The following is a 23024-nucleotide window of genomic DNA, read 5'->3' as shown; positions in this document are numbered from 1 at the left end:
TTCTGGGCGGGGAGCCTGCTTCTCCCTCTGCCTCTCTCTCTCTCTGACTCTCATGAATAAATAAGTAAAACATTTTAAAAAAATTAAAAAAAAGAATTCCATTTTCATGGAAATAATGGGGAGAAAAAAGGTAGATGCTAGTTTATGCAGACTTTATTAAGGTAAAAATAAAATCATCAGAAGTTTTCAATAACCCCTTGAGGAGTGTGCTAAAAAGAGTGATGAGAGGTGGGAAAACTACAGACTTCTCTGTCACAGGCATTTGATTGAAGATGGATCATCAGCAAAACTGACCAAATTGTGACATTGCTTTGTATCCTCCAGCAGAAGTCTGCAAGTAAAATCGTAGAAATGCAGGTAGTAAGAGTAGACTTAAGGAGAGGTGACAGATTTAGGTCATGCATTGAAATAAATTGGCGAGGACACAGAAGAAATTTCTTGTAAAATTAACCAGGAAAGAAGGTCCCCTAGAGTTGGGAATATAAACCCCAAAGGAATCAGTTTTGAACCAGCTATATGTAATACTATCCTCATTAACGTTTTGAAAAAAGAGTTTGCATAAAGCGCATAGCAAAATTACTAGGTTTGCAAATGGCTTTAAAAACTTTGAGTTAATGGAATGCTGATTAGAATAAATTGAAAGAATACAAATATCAATATTAATGTTATGGACCAATTCAAGTAATACAGCTAGGGATTAAAAATTCCAAATGATTCCTATCAAAAAGGGATCTCGTTTTTCAGTTCAATTCATGGAGGGATCCTAAGGATCAAACAGTGTTGTTTCTTTTCCATAACTTCTAATCCTTCCACAGTCTCACTCTCCCACCTTTCTGAACTCATCCCATATCAATTTCCCTTTCTACTGAAACACTCATTATATATGTGACCACAAATACTTACGTGATCCCAAGAATTTCTATTTTATCATTTCTAATCATATTAGGATTTATCTCAACTTAAGTATTCAATGTCATCACTGTTAAAAGATACTATATTAATGTATTTTGTACTTCAAAGCAAGAAATAGAAAATCGAGATGGTGGTGAGGGTTATATAAGCCAATTTTTGCAGATATTTTAAGGAAATGTAAAATAAAGAGGGTCATTTCAGATATCCAACCAGGTCTTTATTGGACCAAAAGAGGCCAGTCTGTTTGGATAATATCACTGTGTATGCAGTATAATTTAAAAGATATGAAGAATCCTAACATCTGTGGCTCCAGCTTGCCTGCCCTACCTCTCTCCCTGACTCACAGACATACATACATTTACTTTGGAGAGTAGAAACGGTTTTTTTTCCCACCAGCCTCCCATGGCGCCTGAAATTCTCAACAATAATTTTCTCATTTAGGAGAGCAGTACAGTAATTTATTCAGATAAACCAGTGTAATCTGAGAACATAGACAAGTTTTGATAGGGAAGAAAAAAAGGAACATCTGAACCTGAGCATATGAGTTTGAAACACTGAAAGAGGAAAATGAGTTGAAATTTGGGAGAGATGCGACATGAGGGGACAAGGAAGAAGGAGGGAAATATGATTTTTCTTTGCCTCCTAAGTAGTCTTTCCTAGACTCATAAAGCCTCAAATAGCAAAAGAGGTATCTGTTAGTTGGAACTAGAACAGATGTGATTTTCATTTTTTAATCTTGTATGGCAAATCCAGAATGTCCATTTTTAATATTTTTTCCTGAGGAATGTATATGAACTTGTCTTATTGATTTAAATATTTTTGTTTTTCTCTGAAACTAACATAGTAACTATAAAATTAGTAACATTTACCTCCCTGTAGATAACACTGGTTGCATTTCTTTTTACTAAAAGTTTATAGATTCCTGTGTTGAAATACTATTGTTTTAAGCTACATCTAGTAAATCTTAGCTGTAAGACTACTACTCAACTGGCTTTTCCCTCCTAAAAATTCGCCTGGATTATTTCAAAATAAATTAGATTTAGAGCTTCGGTTATACTGACCTGTAATTTATGGATGCGTATATGTTTTTACTTTGTAAATATAGTTCATTTACCCCTAAAATGCAAGGCAGACGGATGGGGACTTCAGGAAGAGCCATCACGAAGAGCACCAGTGTGAGTGGGGAGATGTACACACTGGAGCACAATGACGGCAGTCAGTCTGACACGGCTGTGGGTACAGTTGGAGCAGGTGGAAAGAAAAGGAGATCCAGCCTGAGTGCCAAAGTGGTTGCCATAGTGTCTAGAAGGAGTAGAAGCACATCCCAACTAAGCCAAACAGGTGAGTGAAGTGAATTCCACTTAGACACCTCAAGTTCTTGCTGGAGAGACAAAAGTGGATCCTCGTGCTATGGCTTGTGAGTGATTGTAGAGTGTACTGATTCTTCTTTGCAAAAGGAAATTTATTTTTCTGTCTCTGAAAATCTGTTACGTGTGTGTTTATTTTTTTTTCTGTACAGCTGTCTAACCAGGTATCATTTGTCAATCTGTAAAGTGGTCAGATATTTTCCATAAGTTAAAAAAAAGTAAAGCCATGTTTATAAATATGCAAGGAAATGCAAAGAAGTATTAAAGATCCAAATTGATTTATGTGCAAGAAAAGCAACAGGATTCTCTTTTTCAAAATGTTCCATAATATAATTACGTATAATATAGGCTCTATATTTTTATAGAAAAGAAGGTCAGTTGTGCAACTTGAAATATAGTCTTCAAGGTACTGTATGAATGTAATTATTGAACTGTAATTTTGTATTTTCAGTGCAAGTTAAAAAACCCAGCAGTTATTTTTACTTTAGAAAAATGGGTCAGTGGATTTGTGCAAAGAATGTCTTAATACAAATTTGAGTTTCAGATATTTTCTACTGCTTATAAATCTTAAAAGCTTTATGTCCTCAAGGTATATAGAGAAAAGCAAACACAGAAAGGAGGATGGTTATTTCTGTGTTACAAAATATTTTTTAAATTGCCCAAAATTACATAATATTTGATCAGACATATTAGATAATTCATCACTATGCTCAGTACTGTGGAAAACTAAAGGTAAGTGAAATATTGAATTGATTTAAATTGTCAGCACTCCTTTCTCCTGTTATAACCATTGGCTCCATATTTTTGTTCCTTAGCAGCAAAAGTCTTGTAACAAAATTTACTCATGCCAAAAAACTTCCATGAAATTCTTTTTATAGTTACTTTGGCATTCTGGAGAGTATTTTAAAATGTGCATTCTAGTGGACATACTCACAAATAAAGGTAGGAAATTGAGCCATTGAAAAACTGAACTAGAGTACACAGCTATTTCAACAGAGTTTTGTCTTTCTGAAAATCATAGAAGGAACCTAGATTAGCTAGTCTCTGTAATGGCTCTGCCTCTATGCCACCCCACTAAGATGAGCTGTTCGTTGTGAAGGAGAATCTTTTCTCTTCCTTAGGGTCAGACTTCTTCCTGAGGAGGAGACATTGTTCATTAATGTTGTTTGATTTGTCTTATTTTCGATGGTTTTTGGTATTGATGTAATGATGGTTTACAAGGTGAGGTGTGGATAAGGCTTTCACCGCCAGATTTGAAAATCCTTCATCACTTAGATGAAAGGAAATGTTCTTTGATGAACCAGTGCTTCCTGTGTGAGGTTTGGCAGACAGCTTATCTTCTTAGGCTAACTCTTCATAGTCTCTCTTATTTGTCCCCTGTAGTTAGTTCCCTCTCTATCATTCACTAGTTACGTAGAATTCCATTTTCTTAGAATAAAACACAACAATAATTTTACAGGAACTATACTTGCTACACAGCTTTGTAGGTAATAGGTTCAAATGATTGTCATTGAAACACTTAGCCTCTTTGCTTTATGAATTTAAATTTTATTCCATTTATGGTCATTGGTGAATTTCAAGTAATATTTACCTTCAGAAAAGATGCATTGTTAATAACATCCATGGAATAACCTATTTGAGGAGATTAGATTGCAGTGTAAGAGGCCAAAAAAGACATTGGATCACAAAGCCAAGCTACAAAACAGTTCTATTCCAAAGTGACTCAGTGAATCAACTTTTACTTCATCTCTGTAGGACTCAGTTTGCTTATATACTGGGTGGGTTGGACTAGATGTCCTCCTATGAACTTCCCAGGTATAAAGTTTTATGTCTCTTTTTCTACATCATAATTTTACCTATTATTTGATTACCTATTCTCATTCTTCTCGATCTTTCTAAAGCAGATGACAAAGGGTGACAAACCTCAGTCATCATGCCTCTTTGTCTCAGTGCAAGGCCTGGTTTTTCTCCCTGTTCTGTCTTCTACAAGTGATATGGAGAGGAAAACAGCCTTACTCATACATTAAAACAAGCTGTGTATTCTGTGGAATAGAATGTATTACGTTTCATGTAAATGTTTAATTATTTTAATGTGGGACAAAAAGACTAATTGAGCAAGGGCTTCTCTTCTAGTGAACCTCTAGTCCATACAGCCTGGGTTACAGCTTCTCTCTCCTCTACCACACAGATGACAGATAATCAAGAAAATGTGAAACAATTAGAAGTAAAGTTTAATCAACTCTTTTTAGAATGATTACAAACACATCGCTTTTCTGTTTTTGTTTTTATAGCCTTTTATGTGCTCAAAGGAATATATTTGAGTCTTTGAAATCAAGTAAAATTTATTTCAACAAATTGAAGAGCATAGTAAATTTTATACACACATACACACATATACTCACATATGTATATTTACTATGAAGAGTATTTACTATGCTCTTTAATTAGATATATAATTATTCTTATATATAATTTACTAGTCTCTTCAATTACATATAATTATTCTTACAGGATATTTCAACTATAAATAATATTAATATTTTTAAATCACATTTACCCCACTATTTATTCATAATGAAAGTAGGAATAACTTCTTTAAATATGTATTTTTTAGTAGGAGAGTGACATAAACAGGACATTTCCAATGACTCTAGGTGTTACTACTGATAAATGTCTTTAAGCAATCACATACATAGCTAAAAACCTATTCAGTAAATCATAGCTGAATTAGATTGAAACGTGAAGTAGTGAAAGAAAGGAAAATTATAAGAAAAAGCTCCTGACCTAGCAATATTTTGGGATTGAATGAAGCTCTGAGTAACCTTAGGGCTAGGCTTTAGAACTCAAGGTAGATTTTGGCTTAGGTTTAGAGGCCCAGCCTGTGCAGTGTGAGGATTTGGTCCCTCACTCATAGACTAACTATATGACATTTCCCCAGTGGTAATCCCCTTCTTACTTATAAATAAAGGTATTTTTGAGAAGGGTTTATACATCTGTGAAGGATTATCCCTAAATAATATCCTTGTAATTACCTATAAATGTAAGGTAATTATTAGTATCATAAGAATGTGTCTAAGTGAATAAACCTAACAATAGATTTACATTCTAGAGTTTTTTCCATGCACTTTTAAGTTATATACATGCATGGGTGTGTACATATAATTTCACTTCTTTATTGGTCAGAACAAACTTAAGAAGTACCATTACTTTTATTCCCATTTTGAAATTGGAGAAACTAAGGCATACAGTGATTAGGTAATTTACTCAAGTTCCCATTGTAAGTGATTGGCCCAGAATTTAAACCCAGACTTCCGGGAACTTAACAACTGTGTAAAAAAAAAAGAGTTTGAAATAAGGTTCAACTAACATTTAAGCACTATCCTGTTGGTATGATAGACACTGTACCAGGCACTGGGCTAGGAGCTAAGAGTACTAAAGAGATAGATGAAACACTGTCCCTGCCTTCGAAGATATCAAAGTAGAAAAGGGTGAGTTACATATAAATATTCCAGCTCAAAAAGGGCAACTATCCAATTATCACAGTGGTACAGAGGAAGCACAGGGTGATTCACTCTCTTGTGCAATCTTGAGAGGCTTCCTTGAAGAGGTGAGACCTGTGCATTAAAAAATAAATCGGAATATTATACAGGGAAGCCCATTCCAGGACAGAGGGAACAGCACACTGATAAAATGTTGAAAATGATGAGTGCTTACTCCCCTGGGAAATGCGTGCATCCTAAAATCATATGCAAGACTTTTTTAATGGCTATTCCTCCTCACTGCAAGAGTCAGGTCACCTCAGGACAAATCTTTGATCAAATAAGCACTGTGCATCTAAGACTATGATTTCTGCTTAGAACTTTTAGCTTTTATGGAGAAAACATCTATAAATGTAAAATAACATTGGCTTTATAGTCTAGAAATTGCTCAAATTACTTCATCTTATATTATTGAATAACAGTATCTCCAGTACTACACCGGCCACAGTAGGTATTTCAAAATTAAAAGTGTCATCCCCAGTGTAAGGAAATTATTCACACTTGAAGTAAACATGAACCAAAGAACTAGATGAGAAAATATAAAGCAAGCACCAAAATGTAGTAAACTCATGCCATTTATGTATGTTACCAAAAGAAGTGGGAAACCACATTGGTCTAAGATCTGTGTCTCAGGATGAGAGCACATGCAGAATTGGTAAATAATCATGGTCTAACTATTTAACAAAATTATTATTTATTACATCATTAACAGCTGAAGATGCTTTATTAGATTAATATATTAATGATTAAAACATTGATTAAATTCTGGAAAATGTTGCAGGATTGTTTTATAATTTTCAAACAATTAAGAGTCAATTATCATGTACTAAGAATGTACTAAAAAATCATTTGTTTCTTTAACGATATTCTGTACCTTTCTAAAAATTTTCCGCTATCCCAAATTTCGTTTTCCTTTGTCTAATCCTTTCCTTCAAGACCCTGCTCAAGACCGTCTAACTCTCTGAGTTGTCCCCTGTTACTCCAACCTTTACCAGTATCTTTTTCTCTGAATTCCTGTTAGATCAAGCTCTCTGACTCTACTCCCAACTTGCTGCAAACACAAAATTTTGGGGGCTATTGCCATGAGCAAAGTTATAGGTATATATTTTGTAAGGAAACATATCTCACATGGACATGGATAAACAAAAATTTCTGTGACTTGCAAATGATGCACACTCCTTCTGAGTAAAAGAATCTCAACCTGTACAAAAAAATCCCTTCTGGTTACATTAAGCTCCTCGCATATTCTTCCTCTCTTTTTGTGCCACAGCAAGGCTCATGGAGCAGGGCCTGGGTTCCTACAGGTTCCACCCTGGCCTGTAAGCCCTACAGAGCCTTCCCCTCTTTTCCCGATCTGGCTGGCACATTTAGCATTATCTGTTTTATAGTCTAGGCATTTATAAAAGACAAAGAGCCACTACTGCCTTCTGGCTACCCTATATTCCTGCAAAAATCCCTGAAGCAAAGAAACATAAAATAATTTTGTGGAAATTATTAAAAGGCTAACAATTTTGTGGAAAGGGGGAAGGAAAAATACGGGGAAAAACACAAATATATATACATATATTTATATCAATAAATGATCCCAGCCCATGGACACAGGCAAAAGAAAAGATATATGAAAGGGCTATAGTGGGAAATACAATTAGAAAAAAAGATGAGGCCAGGTCTTCAGAAGTCCTTTAAGGGACTTTGCTCACTGTTTGATGGAGACATTTTAATGAAGAGAAGAGAAGAAACAAAGCTGTGCTGTTGGAAGTTTAAATGGAAGCCAGGTGTACAAAACCAGGGAGGGAGCAAGGAGGTCAGTGTGGGACTAATAGATGAAATGACATGATGATGATGCAGGGAGGGAGAGAAGGAGCTATGGAAATGGAGGAAATGGGCTTACTCAGAGAAAAGAATGGGCTGACAATGAAATTAAGAGAAGACAATGTGAAATGCCCTTATTCAGGAAAAACTACTAAGGAAAGAGGGAAAATATGGAGAAGCCGGTGGGGGTGGAGCAGGATCCAGAAAAAAGAATGAGGAGTAAAGATGAAGAGAAACAGTGTCCCAAGAGAGGAGAGAATTTTATAGAGAGGCTGGTGAATCCTACAGAAGGATTGAAAAGGCTAGGGAATGAGAGTAGACCACTGGACTTGGGAACCCATTCTTCCTGACCTTAAGTTTGAAGACTAGTGAGGTGGGGGTGAGGATAGAACATGCCTCGAGTGGGGACAGGATTCAGCCTGGTCCGGAGCCCATCCCACTTTCCATTCCATCATTCATTTCAGCTTTCTCTCTGTATCCATCATCTCATCCACACCCACTTAATTCCTCCCCATCGGATTTGGAACGGGGTTCTTGTCATGGGTGCAAGGAACTAGAACAGCAGAGACTGGGTAAGAGCTCAGAGGCATGGAGGTATAGGGTCTAAAATGTGTGTGTGTGTCTGTGTCTGTGTCTGTATGTGTGTCTGTCTCAGAAAAAAGGAGATCTGAGCATTTTTCCAGGATGAGGTGTGGAAAAGGCACCTCTGGATAGAGAAATTGGAAGATGTAAATACAAAGAATTTTAATTAACAAAGTCCCAGCGAACAGAGGGTATAATTCAAGGACACCAAAGTTATTCTTGGAGAGAGGGAAAGATACTTCTCTCCCTGAATTTGATAGAAAAGAGGAAATGGTGGGGATCCAGAGGAGTATGCATGGGAATATGAAGGCTGCAGGAATTTGAGTCAGAGGCCTTTGATCTTCATGCAAATGAGGCGAGAGCAAATGGACAGGGTGAGGAATGTAGTAAGAAATGACTAGGATAAAAGTACTGCTGAACAGCTCTGGAATTCCAGCTGAGTTTGGATAATGTAAAATAAAATCTCTGCAAGGTAAACGCAGTTAGCGGGATTTGCAGGGATCTAGTTTAATGTTAGTTTCATTTCTTTCAAGACTGTCTGTCATCCTCTGCTGTGTGCAGCTCCAATGTCCGCACCATGATTTCTGAGATCATCATAGGACTCTTTGAAATCATACTGCCCATCTTTAAGATTCTGAGATAAAATTTGGTTAGATCTAGATTATCGTACTCATTTTGGAAATTCACCTGTCTTGGGCCGCCATTTACTACTTAGTTTGACTCTTCTCAGTATGAAGATTTGTCTCATTGGAAAAAGTTGAAGGTCTGCCCTCTCTCTTATCAATTGATATTACCTCTTCCTAAGGAAATGAGCAGATCTTTTTCTTATTCTTACTCAGAATATGGGTTAAAAGGCACTTTTTTTGGCAGTTTATCTCAATGAAATTAATTCTTTCATTATAATCATGGGAATGAAACCTTTCAGAAGGTTTATAGTAGAATGAAAAACCATATGGTGTTCAGGTTCCCACAAGATTATAGAGGGAGAAATATAAGTATTCTAAGAAGTTTTAGGTAGATTTATGTATGTTTGATTTCAAAATAGCTTAGTAAGAGTTAATAAATTTCCAAGGCATATCACACATTTCTCAAGAAGAAATCATAGATGGAAACTAACAAAATTACACTTGTTCCACTGTCAAGAAAATAATACACATGAATAAAACTGTAACTATGACCCATTTACACCTAATGGAATAGTGCTTGAATGAGTTAATTTCCCTATGACTTTAGGGCATTATTTCAAAATTCATGTGGTCCTTAAACAATAATCATGCCAAGAAAATGTCCAAGATATTAAATCCCCTTCTGCTAATCTTTTTCCAATTTTCTCCCCAGAAGTCACACAGGTAAAGCAAGTCATAAAATGAGTCAAGTGATCACCAGCTTGGACTTCATAATTTATTTACCTCGGGAAAATGAATGTCTTGTTTTGCCGTAGGACTTATTTTGTCTCCTTCCAACCAATCCAGTTCACCAAAATATTTTCTACATTTTATTTTACTTTTTCTAAAGACTGTATTTATTTGAGAGAGTATGAGAGGGGGAGCTGCAGAAGGAGAGGGAGAAGCAGACTCCCCTCTGAGCGGAGAGCTTAACAAGGGACTTGATCCCAGGACCCTGAGATCATGACCTGAGCCGAAGGCAGATGCTTAACCCACTGAGCCACCTAGGCACCCCTGCATTTTAAGTTTAGTGGAGCTTTGTGAAGAAAGTCTATTCCTTTAGTGCAGCTTTGTGAAGAAAGTCTATTCCTTTCTAAAAGTAAGTTGTAGCTGCAGGGAAGGAGGGCTAAGGTGTTCTCTTTAAACATTTTAAGAAATGTTTCCTTGGCTCTGCAGAGGATTAACAATGAAAGCGAGAAAGTTCTCGCTTGAGAACTTTTGAGAAAGTGAGAAAGGATAGGTGTCCCCCCAAAAGTTTCAGACATGGAAAGCTATATTTATCAAAACCTTGCTGAAATTCACATCCCTTTTCTGTGCCTCATTTATTTGATTCATTTAATGGCACAAGAAAAACATTCTGAGGGACATAATGTTTCATGTTCTTTGTTTCCTGAATGCAAAATCATGGTGCCAGAAACGATTCTCAAGTCTGCAAAACCATCAGATGAATGTAAGCATGGGTTCTTTTATTTACTGTTGCTGTCTGGCCTAGGAATTCACTACTGTGAATAGGGATTCAATTCAGCTATAGTAACTCCTCTTCTGAAGAGATGCCCTAATAAGGATTAGTAGTTTCAAGCACATACCAGCGGCTCTATTTTTGTTCTTTTCCTCACTCTCAACTATAAGTTCTGAATTTGGCTAATATGTATATATACTTTTAGGTTGATTTGTCAGAAAAAAATATTTATTTGAGTGGAATTAATTTTTATAATTAATTTGTGTTTAGGATGTGAATGAGGAAAGGAAACTAACATTTATTAAGGGCCTTCAAAGTACAATCCTAAGTATTCAAATAATTATATATGGTGATAATTATTACTAAGATAATTTTTAAACATGAGATCAATTTCAGAATGGGTGTTATAAAATATTTTGGGTAGTTCAAATGTAATGAGAAATGGGTCTGATTATTTTTACAGCAGATGACCAGTTTCAGTGCATCCTCATTTAACACAGGGTGATTTTGTATAGAGATTTTTTTCGCTCATTTATTTTAGTAATATTTTTCAGATTTTTAAGCACAGAAAAACAAAAAGAAAATAAAACTCCTGCAGTGCCACCACTAATAGCAAGTTCACTGTGAAAATAGTAGTATATTATTAGCTAATCTTTTTATGCATTTGTGTTATTAATATTGATAAAATCATCAGCAGTGACAGCTAATATTTATTAATTACCACAGTGCCACCCGGTGTTTAATTGCTTTGCATGTATTCATTTCTCCAGTCCTCAAAACACCATCATAAAATGCTATTATTATTCCCATTTTACAGATTCCATGACTTGCCTGAGGCCACGCAACTTTTAGAAGTTGAAGTAGTTTATGTTCTTAACCACTTCACTATAACTCCATTCAACTCCATGGACACAAAGAGATGCTTTTATTTTATACAGCTTTTAAAAAATATTTATAGATTCATAATATTTCATTTTGTTCTGTAATACTACCATTTTTTACTTAAAAAAATGTATTTAGGAAGACCTCTTAGGACACCTTTGCAGAAGGCTTGTACCAGGCTAGATTTGGAAAAAGCTGGATGAGTGGGAAAGTGATTACAGTCTTTTGTATCCCAGAGTCTGTTGGCCAGCAAGGAGGAGAGGAATGTCAGGGATAAGAGTGCCTCTTGCCATTTGCTGAGAGAGTGACTGCTGGGCAAGGATATTATTTGTCACTTCTGGCCATGCTGATGTTGGGACAGTCGTTGGATAGGTTTTTAAGGCAATTGAGGATCATCAGTATATAAATGGAAATTGGGGTTAATGAATATGCTTAGGAAGGAGGGTGCAGAATGTAAGGACAGAGGATCTTGAAGACTCCAAAATAAAATGAAAATTTAAAGGCCTTTTTGAGCCTCAGTTTCTTCAACTATAAAATGGAATAATAAATGGTACCTACCTCAGAAGACTGTTGTGAGAATTAAATGAAAACTTATGTTGACACTTTAGCAAAGTACCTGGCATATAGAAAGGGCTCAATAGTAATACCGACCAGCAATCTTAGTAATTCTGAGAAACCAAATAAAAGGGCATTAGGTAGAGAACAGATGTTGGTGACATCATTCATGAATGGTGCTGAGAGGCAGGTTAACCCAGCCAATGTTTTTCTCTGCTCATTATGTGTAAAGTGGTTAATGGAATACAAGTTCTTAAGGTCTAACTCTAGTTCTTCTCTATCAGTGGTTCTCAAAGTTCCTCCTGTCAAGTCTCCCTTTGAGAAATCTGTCAGCCCTGCCCTCAGGAAATTGTACTTGGTAACATAGACCACAAGGGCATTTGTGCATGTGTTTATCCTGTGTTAGGCATAATCTGCAAGAGAAAGTGATCCAGGGTCTCTCTTAGGCCGACCCTCCCTGTGCCCTATTACCGAGCCTTTTCTATACTAGGTCAGGGGTCAGCAAACTCTGACTCAGAGTTTGTTTCTTATGGTCCATGAGCTAAGAATGATTTTTCAGTTTTTTTCAAATGGTTGGAAAAAGTCGCAATAAGAATAATATTTTGTGACCCATAAAATTTATATGTAATTCAGTTTTGGTGTCCATAGTAGTTTTATTGAAATACAGCCACGCTTATTCATTTCTGTGTGGTCCATGGCTCCTTTCATGCTACAAAGGCAGAGACCTTATGGACCACAAAGTCCAAAATATTCACTCTCTGATCTTTTAAAGAGAAGGTTTCATGACTTTTGCTCTAGGCCAAGAACTTAGTGCCTACAATGCAGAATACAGAGGAAGTCATTAGAGAACAATGATTGTTTCTATAGTTACCTAAACACATTCTCTGCTTCTCAGAGTTAGAAGTTAATTACTATGGGGACTTTCAGTCCCCCCCTTTATTCCTGCAGTGTTGATATGTATACTGTGTGCCTATTGGTGTCATCTCTCACTAGACAAAATGATTTTTCAAAATGAAGGCTTATCCACCCCCCACAAAGATAAGAATCTTCAGCTCTTCAACCTTGCCCTAAAAATTGATCCTTGATTTACCTGCTTACATAAATTAGTGAAACCACTTCCCCAATTCTAATTTTCCCAGTTGGGAGCTCAGGAGTTGTGTCTGTTATTTCAGTGATGATTACGTCCCCAGAATTTAGCACAATGCCTGTACTAGGCACACAAAGATTTTCTTGAATAAATGAAACTTTTTGAAAGAGATTTCTGTGTTCTGTCTCTTTCCTTACAAGCCACTTAGTCCTCCTCACATCCTAATCTGAATTCTGCCCCCCAGGTCCCCCAAATTGTTCTTGTTAACGTCACAGAAAGTTCATAGGCATGAATTTGATTTGGATAAAATTTAACTTAACTTATGAGGTCACAGGTATTATGCATATGAAACCAATGAGATGTGTGTAATGGAAAATATTGGTTAAAAAAAATCTACTTGTTATTTGACATGAGTAAATGATTCTTATTTACTTCCCATCTCTCACATATGTAACTTCATTTCTGGCAGTGCTCTGGCCAGACTTGACTTCCTTGGCTTTATAAAACACAATTTAAAGCTTCTTTCTTTGCACCTTAACAGGTGCTAAACCCTCCACTTGGAAAGTTCTTAATCTGTCACCTTGCCTGTCAAAATCCTTCTCTTTATTCAAGCTCAGTCCAAATTCCAACTTCCTATCAGGGCTAAAAGTGATTCTCTGAACTCCTCTAAGACATTTTTGGGATCTCATGTGGTGTTTAAATACTTCTCTGCCCCATAAATATCTGTAAAGGTCTTGTCACAAGATGAATTTCAAAGTTACTCAAAGGCAGAAACTAAGCAACAGGGTTTTTGGTTTTTTTTTTCCTGCGGGGGAGGGGGGCAGTGTCTTACACGACAGTGCCTCTAATGAAGAAGATTCTTGATAGAAGTCTACTGGATGGGTATGATGTACGCTCAGTCAGAATATCATGCTCAGATGGTATTTAATTGATCATATCATGGTACTTCTTTTAACACTATGACATGCTGTTCTTAGTGGGTAAATTTTAAAGGGAATTTTTCTTCTCTGTTGGCTTTTATTATTTTTTAGGAAATCAACACATCTTAATTTTAAAAATTTTAACAAGTGGAAGTGATTTTTCTATTATTTTTCTGCCTCCTTTTTCCTTTCTTTCCCTTCTAAAGCCCCTGGACATTGATCTGAATACATTTTACTGCATAATTCCACCCTTTTGCTTTTAGGTTTTAACCTTTCTATAATCAACAAGGAGATACTTATCATTTTAAGGTTTTGAGACAGTAAATGAATTGTGATAGTAACTTCTTTACCATTATAGTAACAAAGTAACATTTTATTAGAAAATTACTGAAAGATAAAATTTGTATTGATAATGATTGATAAAGATATTACAGTTTTCAGTGCCCTCTTACATATATCACTTCATTTAATAAAAGTCTGTCAACCTTGTGAAGATACTTAAGAAATGTGAAAATGTCTTTTTTTTGGAAATCTATCTTTTTTCAGGGATAAAGAGAAAGGATACCTGTCATACGGATTTACCATAAACATTTTGCAAGTAAGCTAGTGGGAATTCTTATGTGGAAAATAAAACTTCTGGTATCAGGACAGTACATTGTGATACTTATTAAAATAATCATTTACATTGTAAGAATTTTTTTCTTATAACTAAAGAATGTGGTACACACAATGATTGTCCTAGTTTTAGTGACGCTTAACAGACTATATTCTAGGACTACAGGAGAAGTAATAGTCAGTATGTCAGATTCAAACTCAGTACCCTAGGATGTTTTTGTATGTTGAAATAGCACATTTCTTTAGCTTTTAAGTTGAAACTATAAAACTTATGACAGTCAAGGAGTAACTAATCATTATGGTTAGGAATGTTTCAAATGAAAAGAGTTATAAATTATCTATAATATATAAATAAACATATTTGTAAATATATAGTTGCATTGTAACATTTTGCCATTATCTAATGAAGTAGAAGCATATTAATTAGGAAATATAAACAAATCAATTAATATCTTAATTTAATATTTTTATCACTCTGAATTTGAAAGTGTAAGAATTTGAAAGTGTAAGAAAGAATCTTTGATCTGTCTACCTGAATTACAGAAACTGAAAACAGATGTAATGCCTCTAATGAGGGAAGGTTCTTGAAAAGAAAGCCTATTGATCAGAAATCCACAGGGAAATAAATTCAAGGGATGTTTAATTGATTCTATATGATTCAAACTGCTACTAAAAATGCCAATTCCCATTTACAGCTTCTATCTCAGGAAATTCACCCAATAATCTAGTTGTTTTTTAAAAAGGAAAAGAGAAAGAAAAAAAGAAAGAGAGAGAAAGAAAGAAAGAAAGGAAGAAAGAAAGAAAAAGAAGAAAAGAAAGAAAGAAAGAAAGAGAAAAAGAAAGGGAGGGCAAGAAAGAGAGCGATGTCATTTTAGGAAAGATTACATAAAGTTTCATGGGAATTCTGTGATCATCAGCAAATCATTAACCAAAAAATACCAACTGATGTATTAAGAGACTTACTGAGAAGATTGATGTGAATAGCAAGATCAGAGTAGGAAACTTTTACCTTCAAAGTAAAAATTTACTCTCAGTTCAGTTCTTTGACTTTTTATAATGCTTAACAACAATACTGTCTTCTCATGGATCATTCTTTATTATCCCTTTCAAAGTAAAGACTCAAAAGCATTTTGTTTTTGTGGGGGAAAAACCACCCACTTTCATAAATCATGTAATTAATTTTGAAAATCTGATCCAAATTTTACATACAGAAACATGAAGGAAGAACAGCTGAATTCAAGTTATTTTAATGTAATACATTACATGCATTGACCAGGATGAAAAAGCATATTTTTTTCCATATTCTTGAATTTGGTCTAAGTACAGTTACAAATATTGGTTTTAATTTCCAAGATGTAAGTGGCCTGAATTATGGGTTCCTTGGTGAGAGTTCCTGAATCAAAGTGGCTCTGTAATAACAGATCTGTTGGCTCCCTTCTGCTCATGGAGCTGGATGCAGAAGCTGTCTCCTCAATATCTCTACCAGTGCTTTTTAATTCATATTCAGCACGTCCTAGATTCTCTGGCCCAGATAGCACAATCTGTAAGTGGCTTAGTGACATTACTCAAAGTAATGCCAGTTGTCTCTTCTTTTGTTCCGCTTTTATGTTTTTATAGTTGTCACTCATTGTGTAACCCTTTAGCTAAGCATTTGAGAAAAGCCTCTGCCCTTTAGAACTCTGCTGTGAGTATTCTTCATGGTACATGCAAATAGAAAGCATTTTCTTTGCCCTCGAATTGTTTACAAGCTCATTTTCGACTTAGTAAAAAGCAGAGGGCTATCTTGTCTTTTTATAGAACTTTACAGTTTACAATGCCTTTTAGGCTTACCATCTTATGAATGCAAAATTATTGGAAGCTCTTAAAATAAAAGCCCAATATTAGGAAAGATGAGGAATGCATTATCTGAGGAAGGATTCCTGAGGAAAATTAGCTTTAGAGTTAATTATAATATAAACATATGTTCTTTATTTCCCATAAAATTTAATATATTCTTTTTTTTCTTTTTAGATTTTATTTATTTATTTGACAGAGAGAGAGAGCACAAGCAGGGGGAGCAGCAGGCTCCCTGAGGAGCAGGGACCTAAGCCAAAGGCAGTCACTTAACCAAGTGAGCCACCCAGATGCCCCAAAATTTAATATATTCTTAATAATTTTCCTTTCTTTCCATTCAGAAAATAATTGTGAGAATTAAATACAGTTGTAAAGAGCCAAATAGTTCAATCTTGCATACATATCACCTGAATTTTAATCTTTAAAACAACCTGTTTTTAGTAGCAGACTGTGCTAACATCTGTCTTGTTCATTCTTAGTTATGTCCTACACATTTCCCCAAAGTAAAAAGAGTCATTATTTTTGTTTCAAGTTTTCCCCTTTTTTTCCACCATTAAATCTTTGGGTCAGTAGTGCCTGAAACCAACAATTGTTTCCCCACTGAACTTAAGTGGCTACTGTTTTTATTCCCACCGAGCACGGGCAGTGATGTTTATGTGATGCCAAACATTTCATTTACTCCACAAACATTTATCAAGTGGCTATCAATAACTAATAAGAATGGTGAATACTTGTTCAGCCCATATTATGTGACTGGTCCTGTGTAAAACACTTAATGTGCATTATCACATTCAACCCTCTCAACAATTCTGTGCAGTTGCTTGGAGAGTTTATGATATACAGTAATTATCTCTTGATTTTCAAGGAAAAAACAAAGGCTGAGAGAAGTTTAAGTCACTTGCCCAAAGTCAAGCAGCTAATAAGTGGCAGAGAGAATTTGAATGTTTTGTCTATGCCCGGAGTCTTAGTCCTTGCTCTGAGCTGAATATTTGTGTCCCCCTAAAATTCATATTTTTTTTGCCTAGTGGCCAATATGGTGGTATTAGGAGGTGGGGCACTTGGGAGGTGACTAGGTCATGAAAGTAGAGCCCTCATGAATATTGTGCCCTTTCAACCATGGGGAGGTCACAGTAAGAAGACAGCTATCTACAAGGACGTGGGTCCTCACCAGTGACTGAATCTGCCAGCTCCAGGATTGTGGACCTCCTAGCCTCCAGAGCTGTGAGAGATAAATGTCTGTTCTTTATAAGACACCGAGTTTACGGTATTTTTGTAATAGCGGCCTGAATGGACTAAGAGAGTCCTTAATCATTGTACTACATGGTCTGGGTATGTTTAAAGTGCTGTTAATTGTTAGTTAAATGTATAGTTATCTATAAATATCCAGAATATCCAGTGTCAGTTGTTAGTATTTTGTCATTATTACAGAAGTTTCTATAACTAGAAAAATATTTAATTTGGATTTCATTTTCCTTTATAGGGAGAAAATGATAAAATGTATATTTTACACATTAAGACTGAGTTAATGCACACCACTCTTTGTTCTTCTTCAACTGTATGCCTTTATTGTATTGTAGTCCTATTTTACTTGTCAGGAAAGTGGAACATCGAGAGTAACTTGCCCAAGTTCACACTTAGTAAGGGCAGAGCTGGAATTTGAGCCTAGCGGTCGAGCTACAGAGTCTGTGCTCTAAGTGGGGCACGTCATCAGTGCTGGCTGGGAAGTGACAGTCAGCCAGCTGTCTGGTGCCAGGACCATGATTCTGTACTGCAGCTCCAACAGCTTGGTGGACTAGTTCCTCATGCTGTCTTAAAATGTGCAAAAGCTCAAACCCAGTAGGATTGTATTTCTTGTTCATCTAACAAAAATGAGTCTCTGGGCATCTCTGGGTTCAGAATATTCTGCTAGGTTTTTCTGTGGAGAAGAGAGTAGGTGAAGAAGGGATCATATCTCAAATTATATAGTTTTGTCAGTCATGTTCAGAATAGTACTCATTTTCCTCTGCACCACGTCACTGCTTTCTGAGCACTGAAGAGGTTATCAAAAGAAGGAAAGATTTCCTTGGGATAGCTGAGAAGGAGTTGTAAAAAAGAAATGAAGGAAGAAGAGAGCTAAAAGACTACTGTGTACATCCAAGTGGGAGATTCCCTTTGGTCCATATTGTCCAAACTGTGTGTCATGAGGCACCAGCAGAATTGTCCCAAGGAAGAAGGCAGCATGAGCATGAGTATAAGGAAAGTATAAGGCAGTTGTCTACAAGGGTCCCCTAACAGTGCTAAGTCTAGAACAAGTTGGTTGTATTGGGGAGAAGATAGGAAAGTGCTATCAGCAAGACATTTATATCTTGAGGACTGCTACTATATACTTATAAGAAAAATAGATTTCATTTGTTCATTTGATTCATTTATCCACAAAGATAAGCATAATTATAGATATTAATAAAGGCTGAGTTTATTGGATACGTTCTATGAGCCAGAGTGGCACAATTCTAGCACTTTAAAATAGGTACCATCATTATCACCATTTTTTAGATAAGGAAACTGAGCTCAGAGAGATTAAATAATTTCCACGGGGTCACGTAGCCAATAACTGGTAGATTCAGTGTGCTGGCATTTATATTCTTAGTCATGATACTGTGCTGTCATCTGCAAGTATCTTGATATATTAGTTAAAATAATTCTACCTGCTATAAAAATTGACCTTAAAATGTATAGTCTCAAGTTCAATAAAATTCTATTTGTTGTTCAATTAACAATTTAGGTCGGTCTTCAGAGTTGACAATCCACTCTCCTCCATGCAGTGGTTTGGGCACCCAGGTTCTTTACATTTTATGCTTTTTTATTACCTAAATCCATAGGGCAGAAGGATAAAAGAAGAATAGAGAAAGTAAATATGTTTTCTTCTTAAAAACCTTTTTCTAGAAGCGCCATACATCAGGAATCATATGACCATGGCTACATGCTAGGGATGGGCACTGGGAACTATAATCCTGGCTTAGTATCACTGTTCTACCATGGAAGGGAATGAGCAGCTGCCTGGTTCTCATACACGACTTAGAATTTCTTTCATTATTGAAGGGCATCTCGGCTCTTTCCACAGTTTGGCTATTGCAGACATTGCTGCTATGAACATTGGGATGCATGTGCCCCATCTTTTCACTACATCTGTATCTTTGGGGTAGATACCCAATAGTGCAATTGCTGGGTCATAGGGTAGCTCTATTTTTAACTTTTTGAGGACCCTCCACACTGTTTTCCAAAGTGGCTGTACCAACTTGCATTCCCACCAACAGTGTAAGAGGGTTCCCCTTTCTCCACAATCTCTTCAACATTTGTTGTGTCTTGTCTTGTCAATTTTTGCCATTCTAACTGGTGTAAGGTGGTATCTCAATGTGATTTTGATTTGAATGTCCCTGATGGCTAATGATGATGAATATTTTTTCATGTGTCTGTTAGCTATTTGTATGCCTTCTTTGGAGAAGTGTCTGTTCATGTCTTCTGCCCATTTTTTGACTTGATTATTTGTCTTTATAGATCTTGGAAATCAGTGCTTTGTCTGTAGTGTCATTTGCAAATATCTTCTCCCATTCTGTGGGTTGCCTCTTTGTTTTGTTGACTGTTTCCTTTGCTGTGCAGAAGCTTTTTATCTTGATGAAGTCCCAAAAGTTCATTTTGGCTTTTGTTTCCCTTGCCTTTGGAGACGTGTCTTGAAAGAAGTTGCTAGGGCCCATGTTGAAGAGGTTACTGCCTATGTTCTCCTCTAAGATTTTGATGGATTCCTGTCTCACCTGAGGTCTTTCATCCATTTAGAGTTTATCTTTGTGTATGGTGTAAGAGAATGGTCGAGTTTCATTCTTCTGTATATAGCTGTCCAATTTTCCCAGCACCATTTATTGAAGAAACTGTCTTTATTCCACTGGATATATTTTCCTGCTTTGTCAAAGATTAGTTGACCATAGAGTTGAGGGTCCATATCTGGGCTCTCTATTCTGTTCCATTGGTCTATGTGTCTGTTTCTGTGCCAGTACCATGCTGCCTTTGTGATCACTGCTTTGTAATATAGCTTGAAATCAGGCAACCTGATGCCCCTTTGTTTTTCTTTTTCAACATTTCCTTGGTGATTCGGGCTGAGATTCCCTTCAACAGACAAATGGATAAAGAAGACGTGGTCCATATCTACAATGGAATATTACTCAGCCATCAGAAAGGATGAATACCCAACTTTTACATCAACATGGATAGAACTGGAGGAGAGTATGCTAAGTGAAATAAGTCAAGCAGAGAAAGTCAATTATCATATGGTTTCACTTATCTGTGGAACATAAGGAATAGCAGGGAGGACATTAGGAGAAGGAAGGGGAAAATGAAGGGGGGCAGTCAGAGGGGGAGGCGAACCACGAGAGACTGTGGACTCTGGGAAACAAACTGAGGGTTCTAGAGGGGAGGGGGGGTGGGGGATGGGTTAGCCCGGTGATGGGTATTAAGGAGGGCACGTACTGCATGGAGCACTGGGTGTTAAACGAAAACAATGAATCATTGATCACTCCATCAAAAACTAATGATGTATGGTGACTAACATAACATAATAAAATTAAATTAAATTAAAAAAATAAACATGAGGAAAAGTGATGGCAATAGTATGTCCCCTAAGTTGATATTTCTCCAACTTTAATGTCCATGCAAATCACCTGGACATCTTGAGAGTTTAAATTATTTTTTCTTAAATAGAGTCTAAAAATATTGGTGCTTTCTTATGGTACTTTAAGATTCATGCACCACCAGTGTAATCTGGGACCCTCTTCATCCCAGTTTTAAAGCCTGTCAAATTCCAAAACTGTCCCCACAATTTTATTCCTTCCTTAGTTTAAAACTTTCCTGGCCTCTTCTGACTCTTGGAGTCCAGCTTCCTCTGTCCCATACCACATAGACCACTGTGTGAAGCCATTTCTGTGCTTTTTAAAACAAAACAAAACTAAAATTTGTGCATGCCCAGCACGCATGAGTCTCCTAGACTTCAGTGAGGAGAGTATTGGGAGCAAGCAGGGGACGAGAGGAGGGAGGTGGTTTGGAAGTGGTCATAATCATTAGGCACACGGTATTTTGCCATATTTTTTTTTCTCTTTTCTCTCTCTCACCACTCCTCAGTTATTTCTCCTGGATTCTGTCAATATCTCTAAATAACAAACAAGTACATTTATGTCACTCTTCAAGTTACCTTATCAATATTAATTGATTTAGTCTTTAAAGCAGACCTATGAGGTGGGTTCTACTATCATTCTTTCTGTTTGTCTGTGAGGAAGCTAAAGTAGAATAAGTGGAGATTGGCAGAGCTAGGATACCCAGGCTGTTTGGCTGCAGAGTATGTCCTCTTAGCCACTAAATTATTCTGCCTCTCAATGGGGGCAGCTTCTTCACTAAGGAAAATTCTGGTATCAGCTCTTAAGGTAGAATTCTATTTTGTTAAGTTTATTTCTGACATTAAGCTAATTTTTAATCTACCTCTTAAGTACTTGCTGTAGTTAACATAATTAAAACTTTATTCTTTAACAAAAGAAATTAAAATGTGTTATGCAAACTGACATTGGCTATTACTTACACTTCGTTTCTTAGACGCTCTATAACCCGTGTTCCTATTAGTTGTTCAGAGTGATATAGGTGCCATTGATTATTTTAACTACAGGAGATTTATTTGTAATTTTCCCTAGTATTCTTTTGCTGATTAGAATAATGATTTTGACAGAAGTACTTAGTTTTGTATACCTTGTCTGTGTACACCCATAAAGCACACAGCCACATCCCAGTGTGGTAACCTCTTTAGTTCTTTAGTCTTGTTATGGGCTTGTCACACAAATCAGGGCCCAGAAGTAAGCCCGACACCCCCTAAGATTTTGCCGCTGCTACTTTGTCCATAGAATCGAGCTACCAGTATCAGCTTTTGTTCTTTTTTTCTGAAAATCCATTGTTTTTTGTGCTGAGTGGCATGTTCAAACATTAAACAGCTAAGGAAGCTCACAAACCTATATACCTAAGTAGGAAGGGGGAAAAATTATGTGTTGGGATTGTGCATCCAAATTGTCCCCAATCAATTCCTAAGATAGGCAACACGATATGGAAAGAATAAATACTTCCACTTTGGATGCCTAGCTAAAGTTTTGTTTAAAATTTTTAAACAGTAGTTATGTGTCACTTTATAATTTTTGACAGAACACAGATATGAGGATGAAGAATAATGAGATTATTTTCTGGTCAATCTATGATGGATTTTATGCTATCTGTAAAGTTTACATAGTTCAGCACTTAAACATAAATTCTTTGGTGTTAAGTTTAGCATGTTCTTTTTTTATTTTTATTTTTAAGTAGGCTCCGCACCCAGCATGGAGCCCAATGTGGGACTTGAACTCACAACCCTAAAATCAAGACCTGAGCTGAGACCAAGAGTCAGATGCTCAACTGACTGAACCACCCAGGTGCCCCTAGCATGTCCTTTTTTAAACATTAGTTTATTACAGATGATTTTCTTGATGTGGATATTATTATTAAGCCTTGAATTCTCAAAAACAAGAGAATATATGTATTCACAGTTCAAGTACCTAAAGCAAAAATAACCCAAATTATAATGGCATTATACTTTATTGGGCTTGAAAAGATTTTTGAATTCTTAAAATTATTGTTCCTTGATTGTTTCTTTTTCCTTTAAATGCAAGAGCCTAATTCTTTTATTCTTCTTTTATGTGAATAAAGATAACTGAAAACACCATTATAATAAGCAGTTAGTTTTTCACACTGGTAAATTGTG

The 23024-nt window shown here is 36.2% G+C and overlaps 1 protein-coding gene across 50 annotated transcripts in view; it reads left to right on the top strand.

The window, feature by feature from the left end:
• RIMS1 (regulating synaptic membrane exocytosis 1) overlaps positions 1-23024 on the top strand; it is a 486979-nt gene that overhangs the window by 412170 nt on the left and 51785 nt on the right. For 28 of the 50 annotated variants that reach the window (XM_088024322.1, XM_088024321.1, XM_028097571.2 and 25 more), the window contains one exon: positions 2018-2253. The exons of 17 other annotated variants lie outside the window; for them this stretch is intronic. In XM_088024322.1, the coding sequence (XP_087880448.1) occupies positions 2018-2253 (236 nt within the window). The remainder of the gene's footprint in view (positions 1-2017; positions 2254-23024) is intronic. 5 more of the 50 variants (XM_028097605.1, XM_028097596.1, XM_028097580.1 and 2 more) reach the window with 1 other exon arrangement.

The sequence above is a fragment of the Eumetopias jubatus genome, unplaced genomic scaffold (assembly GCF_037043125.1).
Source record: "Eumetopias jubatus isolate StellerSeaLion01/CBP00866 unplaced genomic scaffold, mEumJub1_p1.0 scaffold_6, whole genome shotgun sequence".
NCBI classification, from domain to species: Eukaryota; Metazoa; Chordata; class Mammalia; order Carnivora; family Otariidae; genus Eumetopias; species Eumetopias jubatus.
The sequence above is the reverse complement of the archived record's forward strand: the minus strand, read 5'-3'. Positions and strand labels throughout refer to the sequence as shown.